The sequence below is a fragment of the Oryzias latipes genome, chromosome 13 (assembly GCF_053564925.1).
Source record: "Oryzias latipes strain Hd-rR chromosome 13, Olatipes_Hd-rR_3.1".
Lineage (NCBI taxonomy): Eukaryota > Metazoa > Chordata > Actinopteri > Beloniformes > Adrianichthyidae > Oryzias > Oryzias latipes.
The window spans coordinates 27,273,742-27,287,058 of record NC_136249.1 but is presented as its reverse complement, the minus strand read 5'-3'; the positions used below and the strand labels follow the sequence as shown (position 1 = coordinate 27,287,058).

At 39.5% G+C, this 13,317-nt stretch overlaps 1 protein-coding gene across 18 annotated transcripts in view; it reads left to right on the top strand.

The window, feature by feature from the left end:
• The window catches only part of robo2 (roundabout, axon guidance receptor, homolog 2 (Drosophila)), a 281,917-nt gene extending 270,506 nt beyond the window's left edge, over nt 1-11,411 (top strand). For 9 of the 18 annotated variants that reach the window (XM_078929638.1, XM_078929636.1, XM_078929641.1 and 6 more), the window contains 5 exons: nt 4,651-4,833; nt 5,297-5,455; nt 5,558-5,824; nt 8,387-8,581; nt 8,674-11,411. In XM_078929638.1, coding sequence (XP_078785764.1) covers nt 4,651-4,833; nt 5,297-5,455; nt 5,558-5,824; nt 8,387-8,581; nt 8,674-8,675 — 806 coding nt within the window. In that variant the 3' untranslated portion in view covers nt 8,676-11,411. The remainder of the gene's footprint in view (nt 1-4,650; nt 4,834-5,296; nt 5,456-5,557; nt 5,825-8,386; nt 8,582-8,673) is intronic. The other 9 variants (XM_078929649.1, XM_078929644.1, XM_078929647.1 and 6 more) reach the window with 1 other exon arrangement.
• The last annotated feature ends 1,906 nt before the right edge of the window (nt 11,412-13,317 follow it).

The following is a 13,317-nucleotide window of genomic DNA, read 5'->3' as shown; positions in this document are numbered from 1 at the left end:
CCTCAGCATTTACCTTTTGTCTTTATCTATCAAAAGATTTAGTAGATACACTTAAAAACGTTGAAAATTCTTTAACTTTATGGTTGTTTTCTGAAAGTTTTAAAAGTGTCTGATTGCTGGATAAAGCATTTTCAAATGCCTAAAAGTCACAAAGAAAAAATATATATTAAGAACTTAAATTATGAAATGATTCACTTAGATGAACAAGGCCAACATTTTCTTCATCTTGATGCTGCTGTAAACTGTTTTTATCCTCCTTTGAAATGCAATTCAGAATAAATATATACTTTTGAAAAGGTAAAAGTTATTACTGTGGCTTAAAAAGTGTTGGAAAAATACTTTAATCCTATATAACCACTTAAATAATTTGTAATGCGCACATTTCTGAGACCATTATCTCGTTAGTGACTCTTACCTAATCAAAACTTCCCTTAAAAACCCCTTGTGCTGTATAAAAAAGTGGTCCATGTTTTCTGCTCTGTAGTTCACCGTCATTCCACTAGAGGCAGTAGAAGAGGTTTTTTTTCCTGCTCATTTCAAAATGGCTGCTTCCGTGAAATCTCAAAAACAATGTTGGTGGGAAATGTTTTGCTAATTTTCAAAGATTTCAAAGAAATCTTTGAAAAGGAGATTTTTCAAAGAAAACTATTGTTTATTCACTTGCTGTATTGAAAGAATGTAAAATTTGTTGATAATAAATTCTTTAGAATTTAGTTAAACCACATTAAAAAAGTGTTTCAAATTTGAGAGCCTGGGTAAATAAGGTACCCTTTTACTGAACACCCATGTCAAAATGTTTGGATCTAAAACTAACAATTTTTTGTGAAAAAAAACTTAACAAATCACTCAACTTATCATAATTGATAATCTAATAAAAAATGCTATTGCAATTTTTTGGTGGATTTCATCAAAGGGTTTAAAAAAACATCCTAATTTAAAAAAAACATTTTTTTTTTGGTCAAATATTTGATGAAGTGGGTTTTGTAGGGTTAAAAATGCTTGAGAGATTAATTTATTTTAGAAAAAAATTAACGTCTCTGGGTCTCACCTTGTTTTGTAGTACCGGGATTATTGCACATCAGATGTCCCTCGTGTTCCTCAATTTGCTCAGGAAATGTTCCTCAGTCACGTTTTTTTGGGGCATTTTTGACAGACTCTGGGGAATTATAATCATCATTTCTAAAAAAGCGATAAGAAAGTCCATGAATTTTAAACAGGCGACTGAGAGGGGAAATTAAAAGGAAGGAGAGGCAAGGCAAGCAGGGGAGAATAGCTGTGATTTTACTGGCACACGGCTCTGGACTCAGCCCCACCCACATCCTCCCAAGGAGATTTGAAGTAAATTTCACGTGCAGCATTTTCTATTCCAGACCAGAGGTACCATTTCCATTTTTACAACTCACTGAAAACTTTTATGGCCGTCTGTCGGAGAGACATATGAAGGGCATGACATTGCAGTGGCAGTGCCGGGTTCAGGACTGCTGCTCTCGTACCGACAAGGAGTTACCATCTCTGAGTTGAAAAATCGTTTCTGACGAATTCATGGCGTTTGTGTGGAAAAGGTTTGGAGAAAAAGCTGTTATTTTTGATTGTGTGCTTCTCAGATGCTGGCCAAGAAAATGCAGGTAGGCAGCAGAAAACAAAAAAAAAAAAAAGGAGCTGATCCATTTAAGAAAGAGCAAAAGAAATGAGTGGACTCTGTCAGTGGCAGCTTTAAAGTGTAGTTTGCCCGGGGATGATGGAACAGGGGATTTGGTGGCGCTGACACTTGCTACCACTGATGTATTTATAGGAATATAAGGCATAAACTGAGCCCTAATCTTCTGCATCTCTCCTCCACTGTATTGCTACGCAGACAGCACCATTCCTTTTTATCTCTCTGCAAGTCTGCTTCTCACCCTATCGTTTGACAGCACACACATGGACCCGTCTTCTGGGTTAGCCGGGGAGGAGGGGAAAGATGGGGAAATATGCCAAGATTTATTGCGGCCACCATTTTGAGGCTACACAAATACGTGAGCAAGAGTCTTGACAAGAGCGGTTTGATGGATTTGTCATTGTTTCAATAATGTGAAAATATGTCTGTTTTCTAAATGTTGCACCAAAGGCAAATCAATCAAATGTTGTTACTGATGCCTTTGTCGCACAGGCTGCTTTTAACCAGCAGTTTGTCTTTCCAGAATCTTAATGTTACACATTTACAAAGATCTTTCTTGCCTGTTGGAAAAATGTAGGAATTACTTGGCTTTATATAATTCTGGTAACATATAGATGTTAAAGCTGCAAAGCTGTTTTGGTCGATTACTCTCCCATAAAGCCCTAGCGGGCTCATGAGGGCCCAGGTTCCATCCTCTGACTGCAGATAGACGCCTGCTCGTCAGGGGGAATGATTTCCCCGCTTAACGACATGCAGATTACGTTTCGCATTGGTGTAAATCAGTTTTAGTGGCAGGAGAGAGCCAGCATGAGTTTTACTACCCCCCCATTTCACAACCATCTAGTGTTTACCATCCTTGCTCTGTCAGAGTGTGGAGAATGAAACCTGTAAGCTGAGGATTTTTAGAGAGCATAACCACTGCTCTGATTCAAAGATTTCATATCATTACTATATATATATATATATATATATATATATATATATATATATATATATATATATATATATAAAACTTTGTGAGTTCAACCAATGATAAGAAAACTTGATGGGCTTTTTTTTTCAAACTACATTACAATTATCTGGGTTTGATTGGAGTGATGTTTCTGAGAATAGAAGTGCTCCAGAGGTTGTGCTGTTGAAAGCTGGTGTAACTGCGGAAAAGTCATTGTAAATGTGATCTGCTGAGGCTGTGCTTCTTCGCTGAGCCGGAGGACTTGGAAGCTTCAGTGCTTTAGCTGGCACTGCCTATACTTCATTATCTGCTCTATTCTATGTGGGAGGATTGGACCCAGTGGAATTGCTATCTTTCTTTTTCCAAGAGAAACCTCTTAAAATAAGAATTTCAAAGAAAATAGCAAGTAAAGATGGAGGGCTCGAAGCAGCTACTGCTCCATGCTGCAGTTGCAGTTGTAATAATGGGCTGTCTTAAATGGATACACAACCTTATGCAAGTCTATATTTTATGGAAGTCTTCATTAATCTTAGAGCATTTTCCTGCAATAGGAATGGAAAGCTGGTGCAACCTGTGCTGGTGGAGGTGCAATCCATCGACTTAGAAAGCCTCCTCTGGAGAAGAGGAGACGCACAGATGGGGAAGTTGGAAAACTGTCAGGGGGATTTCCCATTGTGTCTGCATGCATGAACCACTTTCAGAATTTTTCTGTGCACCTTTAAAAGTCTTACATTGAATTTCAAAGAGAAATGCCATCTAGCAGGCAAGACTGTAAAGCTTTTTTTCTTTTTTTTGTGACATGTTCACTGGAAAACCAGTCTCTGGCCACTTTGCCCAGGATTCTGCCACCTTTTAAATCACAGTAACCCCTTTAATGAATCCTGCTGCTAAATATTGTCCCTCTCTCTTTGTCTCAACAACCTTTACCCTCAGTCCTCCCCACTTCCCTGATACCAGTCTGTTCAATCACATCTCTCTGTGTGTTGGAGAGTGTGGGAGCTTGGGTTCATGCCACTTTCAGCAAAGTCTGCCAAAGCAGTCCCAGTGAAAGCTGTCACATTAGCCGACTGTTCTCTGGGTTTTTGGTTGCCAAAATGGCATATTTTTATTGGCAGAGTGATGCTTCGATGTGGAATTGCTGGTCTGCCTATTTACTTGTAGGCTAAATCAAAGACATACAACAGCAGAATAGTCAAAAGTCCCAATCTCACATCATGTTTAAAATAAACACTATACATAATTCTATATTGTTAATAGCTAGAAGATAATCCAAGCTATTAATCTCAAATGTTACAGAGATACTGTAGTTTTTGTAGAGGAATAAGTCACTTATTTCTCCTTTTAGTTAGAATTAATCCACTGCATGCGGGGGGATTTGCAGGAAGTAAAATAAAATATGTAATTCAATTCTTTTAATGTTTTCTTTTGAATGTATTATTTACATGTGCACGTTCAAACCTGTAAAAATATAAGGGGTCTGTTCTGTTCTTTTTGTAAAAATGATTTGAGGTTTGCAGACAGTGGTGGCTGTGCTCTCTGGATTCATAAAACTTGTGCAAACCACCAGGTGTTTGATTCAGTTCACTGTTTAGTGAGAAGTCACCTGAGGCCCTGCTGTGGCTCTGCACAGGTGCTCTCATTGTTCGGTTTCAAAAGAGGTGCAAAAACAGTTGATGACAGTCCTGCTGTTACACTGGGTGCATTCTTCTGCATGTGTGTGTGTGTGTTTAGCTTAAGTGTGTTGCAGATGAAAGAGGGCAGGCCAGAACAGAATGACTACACAACAGAACTCCTTCAAGAAAAGAAATCCCCTGCAGCAAATATGGAGTCATTTAAGTGAAGGATCTTAATATTTTCCCCTTTTCTAAGATCACTCAGTACTTTCATCCATCTGTATGTAGAATCACAGCACAGGTGTTCAGACTCTCAGATCATTTTTCCATAAAGGACATGGCTGTTGAGTTTCAGATGAAAACGTAAATTCCACACACAGCCTCCCACTGACGCACACACCTCTGTTGAAACCTGCGGTGTTCCACAGGGTCCATGGTGAATGGGTGGGGTTCGGCCTCTGAGGATGAGCGTAATTTCTCCAGCCACAGGTCCAGTCTGGACAGTTCCTCTGATGGCTCCGTCTTTACCCACTGCAGCTTTTCCCAGGCCCTGGTGGCTGCTGCAGACAAGGCAGGCTACCGCCTTGAGGGCACTAGCCTCAGCAAGAGAGGTTGGTGTGCGGAGACTGGAGCGTCTATCAGTGGAACGCTGTTACTCACTTCTATAAATATTCCTGCTCTCCTCCACTGGCTGATATTTTCCTGTGTGCCGTCAGTTTGTTCTTTCGGCTGTTTGGGGAGTTTGCACACAGGTTGTGCATGGTATCTGCTTCATGGGGCTTTCCTGCAGGTCTCTCCTTGACTTTTTGTTTAACTCATTTACTCTCTGACTCTACTATCTCTGCTCTTTGGTTTTCTTGGGTTGTGTGCATAAAAAGTGGATATTCCATGGTTGCAAGCTTCGACTGATCTCCTTTTGGTTCATTCTCTGCTAATGAAAGCCATTGTTTTCTCAAAGGTTTACACCTCATGATTGATTGTCTTTCCTGGTGGCAGTCTGAGTCCCACAGTGTGGGTGTTGGCTCTTTAAAGTCTATTAACCAGCTGCCCTTTGGTCTTTCATCCCTCTTGCAGGTAAAGGCTTGTCCCACAGGCCCCGGCCCAGCAGTCCATTTTCAACAGATGGCAGCACAGTCGGCACACACAGTTTAGGCCACCAGAGGGCCGCCAGGCCAATTCGCAAACCCCGAAATCAGGGCACAACACCCCACCGGAGAGATGCTGATGCAGACGGTGAGGCAGCCACTGGGTTGTCATCCACAATCATTCTGTAAAAAATGTTTTAACAAGTCTTTTATTACTTGGCAATTAATATTTGTTTATCTTTCAACAAAGACCTACCTCCTCCCCCCGAGCCCCCTCCCAGTCAGGGGCATGGCCGGATCCAGGGGGCCCGCAGCATTGGCAGCATGGCACCACAGGCAGACAGGAAGGCTTCTTCTCTGGAGCGCACACCCATGTCAGGACCTCTGTGTGGGCCGGACGACATTAAGAGTTCCATGGACAGACACCTGAGAACTTCTCTGGAGCATCACCGCCAGATTCAAGAGAGACTCGGTTCTATGGAGCGAGCTGAGGATGGGCAGCGCGGGCACAAAACAGGTACAGCTGGGACAGCACATGTAACCAACCTATGGTGTTAATCCCTACAATGTTTATTTCCCTGATATGTTTTCAAAGGGCTTTTTTCCTCAAATTACATTTGACCTATTTATATTATAAAATTTGGGAACTCTTTAGCCATGTTCCCATGTTTTATTTGTTTTTAATCCACTCAGGTCATTAAGTTACCAATATGAAGCAAACATTTAAACTATAGTATTTTTCCCACTATAAGGCACACTGGATTATAAGGCACACTGTCAATGAATGGTTTGTTTAAGAAATAAGACAAATTAAGATAAAGATAAGTCCAGACATCAGTCAGATTTATTAACTATGTTCACAGTGACTCTATGTCTATGTCCAAATTCCCTCCCCACTCCCTAACTACAAATGAAACTATCTAGTGTGGGACTATGTATTGCCGTGGACTTTAAAAGCAATTCTCATACCATGCACGTTTTTTATTTTTATTTTTTTAAACAGCACTTATGATTTCACAGATTTCTCGAAGTAAAAACCTCATCAATACATTAATATGAACATGTGAGGTTCTGATGATGATAAGATGGATGGTTCATAAGCGACATAAAGCAAAATAATTTTTTTCGCAAAATTGTTTTAACGGATTGCATGGTGGTCTATTTTTGCTGCTCTACTAAGTAATCGATGCACACTGGTTTTTCACAGAGACTTCTGGGAAATATTTTAGGACACTCTATTTTGGAATTGTAGATTCGGAGAGCACTACAAAATGGCAAACGCACTACCTAGTGCACTATGTAGTGCGTAGTGAAGGAATTTGGACACAACCTAACGCTTCTAACGTTAGTCACGTTAGAAGTCACGTTAGAAGCTGCTATATCATATTCACATAATAGCTTAGAACTTCCAACCTTGCTTGCAACATGTAAAAACTAGACTGATACTGCTAAAACGAACATTTCTGTACATTGGCAAACTCCTACCTTTGTTAGTAACAAATAAAAAATACAGTCTGACACCACTACACCTTACGTTTGCGTATTCACAAAACCTGAAACTACCAACTTGTTTGTAACATGTAAAAAATCAGACCCATGCCTCTAAAACAACCGTTACTGTGACTGCGTAAACTCCCAACCTTGTTAGTAGCCTTTAAATATAAACACAGTCTGACGCTGCTACATATTAGCCACGTTAACAAAGTCACATTAACTTGTAAAAAAAAAGACAAACTGACATTTTAACAGAGCGCTGTGTTGCTCTCAAAATCATTTCAACATAGGATCATTTCAACAAAATGTTTTTTTGTTAATTTTCTTTTTTTTTATCAATTTTTTTTTAATTAAGGCTTTTGCGTGCGCCTTATAGTGCGGAATATATTTTCATGCCAGAGGTTGTTTTTAATTGAATCTCAATTTCTAAAAAAATTAACATCTTCTGATTCCATTCAGATAAAATAGTTCTTCTACCTTTATCCCTTGTGCTATCTTGGATGACCCCACCCTTACTTTGACGTGTTCTCCCTACCATGACAAAGGTGGATAAAGGTGGAAAGATTTCATGTAATCCATGGACACCAGTGAGGTTCACAAATCATTGAAGAAAAAAGGTTCAGAGCACTGTCTAGTGGGTCTAGATGACCCAACTCCCAACGTTAACATGCCTAGGATAGCACAAGGGTTAAGCAGCGCTTTACCAAAGTGAGCTTCATGCGGTCATTAGCAGTGTAGAGTGGAAGAGAAATATTTTTAGATCATATTCATTTAAAAAAAGGAACAAAGGAGTGCAGCTGCACTCACGTCATTTTCTCTCAAAGTTCTTGTGTTGAATCAAGATTTCCTGCTGCTTTGAGTCTGGCCTCTCATGAACAGATTGGACCGTCTGCCACTTCCCCTGTGTTCCAGCATGCACCCCCCTCCCAAGCCCTCGCTCAGCCTCCTCATTGCCCCTGTAACTGTTGCCAGTATCGGCGCGCTTCGCTCCAAATGAGGCAGGAGGCCTCAGCAACTGAAATGCACTCTAATCGCTTTCTCACACAAACAACGGCCACTCTGCGCCCCATCTGTGTGCTTGAGTGTTTGTGTGCGTGTGTGCGTGTTAGCACCCGTGCATGTGGTGCGAGATGCACTTTACTGTCTCATTTTCTCTGTGAAACAAAGGAAGGTCCCGCAGTCAGCATCTTTATACAAAGATCTGTGGTGCAGGTGACTCCCATCTGTGTTTCTGCTCAGTAATGTACAGTACACTTCATTTGAGTCTGGCCCAGCCTCGATTTCAGTCATTAGCACACCAGTGGGAAGCAGTTTGATGAGGTTTCACGCAAAGATGTAACCTGCTGAGGGTCAGTGTTGTGCTGATATGCAGCGGGAGGGGGACCGCACCATCCTCTGGTCCCTCTGATGTTGAATTAACCCCCTCAAAAGGCTGAATGCTAAAAGCCCAAAGGTTCTCTTTCTGCTGCTCCTTGGCAAAGCCAGTGTGCAGGTATCAGGAGGACTAAGATTGCTTTCCGCACACAACAGATGTTGGTTATCAATCAAGTCAACCTTTGGTTTGGTTACTTCTTTTTTTTTTCAGAGGATGGATGCTTGCCATACAGTAAGCCATCATTCCCCTCCCCTGGGGGCCACAGTTCTTCTGGTACAGCTTCGTCCAAGGGCTCGACGGGGCCACGCAAGACCGAGGGCCCACGGCAACCACAGCAGTGGACCGCCTCGGAGCACGCAGAATTCCTAGGAACTAACGGGCAAGGACAGTACACGGGAGAGTTATGTGAGTAAAAAAAAGCTGGACTTTGGTTAACTCTGTACTCCATGTTTAACTGACCTTTCCTTTTTTCTTTTTTACCGCTCTTCTCTCCACAGAGTGTTTTTCCGGGTGTGAAGCAGAGCTGCTGGACTTTGTCCTCACCTGTGAGTTCTCAGAGGGAACCACAGACAGAAGCAGTTTTACAGAACTGTAAATGTGATGTAAAGATACTGACATGTCACTATGGTTTTGTCCCCAAAACAATATTTTCCACCTACTGTAATGTTCTTTTTGTTAAAAAAATTCAAGTTAAAAAACAAACAAAACATCTGAAAACAGATTTATTTGGGGGAAAGAGAATTTTTATTTCCTGTAAATATTTTCTTTGACTTGTTGCATTGCTATGCAAACCTGATTGAGTTTGAGCTTTTTATTTCCATTACCAGAAACATTTGAGTTTTTTCTGGTTATTTGTATTATATGTGAATTGAGTGGCTTTTGTGCCAAAAAAGATTATTGTTTTATAATCCTGAGTTTGTTGATAGTCACTTTTAATTATTATTATTTTTATTATCATTATTATTATTTTTTAATGATTCTTTTTGCACTGCAAATTTTGGTGATAAGCACAAAAACATAGCTCCTGCTGACATGAAGAACCGGAAGAATATGTGAAGAGGAGTTTCTGTACTGTAAAGTAAAGAGTAGATTATATACTAATGTACAGAGAGATATTAAAGAGGAACGCTTGGTTCCGACAGCCACAAGTGAGGTGCTGGTTTCCACGGTTTCAGATAAAACAAGGTCCCTGAAGGTGTAAAGTGCAGACACGAGATCAGAGGACGGAGAGGAAGGGTTCAGTGTTGCCGGGGTTTATTTACGTCTTGAGTTCCCGGTCCCCCAAAAACAGAAGCAGTAAGCCTGCAATGATTTAGAAATACTTTGAGGGGAATTTTTAATTTTTTTTTAGTTTGTTCAGTGAAGCAGCAAATGTTCAAGAAAACATACATACGAGCGCTCCAATCAGGGCAGATTTGCATTCCTGTTAAGGCCTTAAAGCATACAAACATCTACTAAAGAATAGTTATTATTCTTACTTGCAACATCAAATCTAGACCCTCTAAAATCAGCGATGGAGCGATGGTGATTGTTTACATGTTTAATTTTTTTATGTGTTTTAGTTCCAGCCATTGCTTTATAAAGCACTTAGTTTTGTTTGACAGTTTTTTTTTTTCTAATACTCCCCAGGAAGGAACAAAACTTGGCCCTGTTCAAACCAGCTGAGAGCTGTCTGTGTGATTTATCAAAGTTGCCATAGAAGTTGTTGCCTCAGATATTGAAACAATTAGCACAGTCTCATGTCAGAAAGAAGGATGAGTGAGAGTTATGACAAACACGATGGAGCTTTTTGAGTGGAGGTGGTGACGGAGAAAGGCCTCATCCCGAGACTTCCACTGCCTCCCTGTCTGCAGACACAGCGTGGAGCAGAACACTTTCTTACTGCCTGACTGCCACAAAATACACTGATCATCTGCCGCGTTAAAAATGTTCACTCTGATTTTTCATTTTTGTCTTATTCATTTTTTTTTTACAACGTCCCTCTTTTGAGAAGCTTCTGTCTTCGTACGCCTTTTACTCCAAAACGCTGCTTAAAACAATGTTTTAAATTGTAATATTCAGGATTTTTGTGGTTCAATGACTGTTTGTCTTTTGTTTTTCTTCTTTTTGTACTACTAATGTTGATAAATGGGGTGGGAAGCTAAAGGCCATCAGATGCTGTTGTACTGTTGTTGTTTTTCCATCTATTTTTTTTTTTTTTTAATTTTTTAACCATCCATCTAGTGGCCAGTGTTCTGGAAATGAGGTGCAGAGAGTATCTCAGGTTATTTTACATTCTGGCGCTGTTCATGTATGTATATATGTGTATAAATATCCATATACATCTCCACTTGATGATGCCATTTCAATGTTATCAATGCAAACCTCCCACTCATGTCAGATTTCTGTCGTTTCCCCTTTTTTTTCTTTCTGCTGTGGACTTAATGTGCTGGTTGATCCATCTTTGGACAAGATGTCAGTAAGAGAACAAGCCAAATTAAGATTGATATTTCTAACGTCTATTGCTTTTTAGTGTCTCTTTATTACCCATTGTTTTCTTTTGAACTCACAGTGTCGTTTTGTATTTATTAAAAAGATAATAAAGGTATATTGTGAAATATGCATAAAGATTTGTGAGATATAAAATGTGTTTTTCCGTTCCTTGTAAAGTTTGATGTTGGAGCCAAGCAGCCAGGCCATAAGGAGACGTGCTCCCGGTGCGGTTGGAGAACCGGGTCAGCTGCCGTCCGAGTCACTCTTCGTCTTGCATGTTCACTGCACTGCTCTTCTCATGTCAGAGCTAGAGACTTTTCCACACAAGGAGTACGAACGTTCAGTTTGCTTGTGAAGACAAAGAAATCGTCTTTTTAAAAGGATGAAAGTGCTTTACCCTCTTTTGTTCATTTTTTCAATATTGTTGGTTCTTTGTAGCCTATCTGTATGTTGCATTTTTGCTATAAAAGAGGATTAAAAAGACAAAAAGAGAAAGTTGTTGGGTGAAGTTTTTTTTTTTTTTTTCTGTACAGCTCAGGGTGAGGCAACACCCCATATCAAATACCATTTCTACAATACAGTACATGCTCCTTTTATTCCTTTGTGCACCACCTTCTGTACTTACATGCATGTCCATGTCAAAAGAGTGAATCTAGAAAAGAAAAAAAAATCTTTTGCAGTCTCTCTACCTGTAAAATAAAACCAATGCTTTAATTTCCTTGTACCTGGATCAATCTCTAATAAAATATTTTTCAAAAATGGATGACGACCTTAATTTTGTTTTCTGTGCTGGAAAACTGATGTTTTAATCAATTGTAACCCTTGTGCCATCATAGGCACTGTAACCCTTGTGCTATCCTAGGCACTTTAACATTGGGATGTGGGTCATCTAGACCCCACAAGACAGTGCTCTGAACCTTTTTTCTTCAATGATTTGTGATCTTCACTGGTTTCCATGGATTACATGAAATCCTCTCCACCTTTATCCACCTTTGTCATGGTAGGGATAACACGTCAATAAGGGTGGGGTCATAGGATAGCACAAACGTAAAGATCAGAAGAAACTGTGACACGCACTATTTTTCCTGCTTGTTGTGCAAAACATCTCCACAGCCTCTGATTCACAGAGAACAATTTTGTTTGTGTGCTTGTGCACTCTCGTGCACCTTAAATATTTTGAGCTTTATTTATGTCTTCAAAAAGTTTCAGACTCAGCTAGGTGTTTTTTGACAAAGCAATCCATGCCTGATCCGTTTAGAGGAGCTGCTTCAAATGGAAAGCTCCTAAATCACAGGTCAGCAGCTTTCCTTCAACTTCTAGAATTCAGGCTAAAATAACACAAAACTTTACACAAAGTAAAGCAAAAAAAATTTAAAAAAAAACTAAGCAAGCTTAGAGGACATTGTACTTTTAAAAAACATCCACCAAAACATATTCAATAACTGTCAACTGCTACATAAGAGAGTGACAGAAATATTTTAATATTTTATAATTTTCAAAAGTTTTTAGCCTTATCGCTACAAAGGAGCATTGATTGCATATCTCATTTACAATGTATGAAAAACACAGATCATGTTGAGAGATAAGGATTATTTATCTTGAAGAGCTCTGCAAAAACATTGGTAAACACATCTCCATAGTTCACAAGATAATTCAGTCCAGGAAGGTTCACTATCCACAGGAGCTGTGACTGACAACTTGCTATCCGGCATTACTCCTAGGAGGGAAAAACTAAAATTATCCACCTTTGTCATGGTAGGAATAACACGTCAATGCAAGGGTGGGGTCATCTAAGATGGCACAAGGGTTATGAACGAAATTAGTTGATCTTTTTATTGTTGTGTCAGTGGAAAAAAGTACAAATATTAAAAAGCTAGAAAAGACTGGAACGATCAGATTCTCTTCCATGTTGGTTTTGGAACTCCACCCGCTGATCTAGTCATAAACACGTCACGGGCCAAAGCCGAGTCCTTAATTTGTTGACAGGACGCATCTTTCTTTAAGTTCTTAAGTTCGCATTTTTTAACTCTCGATAAGCTGTGACACCAAAATTGCACCATGCCTGATGCTCAAATCCCAACCCTTGGATGAAATCCTCAAAAAAAATTGCAACATCTTTTTTTATTAGATACGGATAGTCGTAATTAAGAATGATACAATGGGTGATGCGGTAATGAATTCCTCATAACAATTTTAGCTTGAGAAGCAAAAATATTAACATGATTGTTCAGGTAGAAAAGTCTCCTTAATTACCCCCTGTATCAAATTTGATCCACACAATTTTAACATGGTGTAAATCAACTATAAAGAATTCACTATCAAGTTTTTTTTTTTTAATTATCTTAATTCAACAAGCAGTTTTTAAGAAACGGATAGATGAGCTATTATCACTCAAAGGTTTGAAAATCAGCAAAATCTTTCCCACCAAAAGTGTTTTTGAGTTTTCATGGAAACAGCCATTTTGAAATGAGCAAGAAAAGCCCTTCTACTGCCTCTAGTGGAATGATGAACTACAGGACAGAAAACATGGACCAGTTTCATACTTATCGGGATCATACTAACGAGATAGGATGTCTCAGGAATACATGTATCAAATATGATATTATTGGTAATAAAAGGTTAAAGCACTCTTTGAAGAAATGTTTTCTATGCTGTATCACAGTTTTATA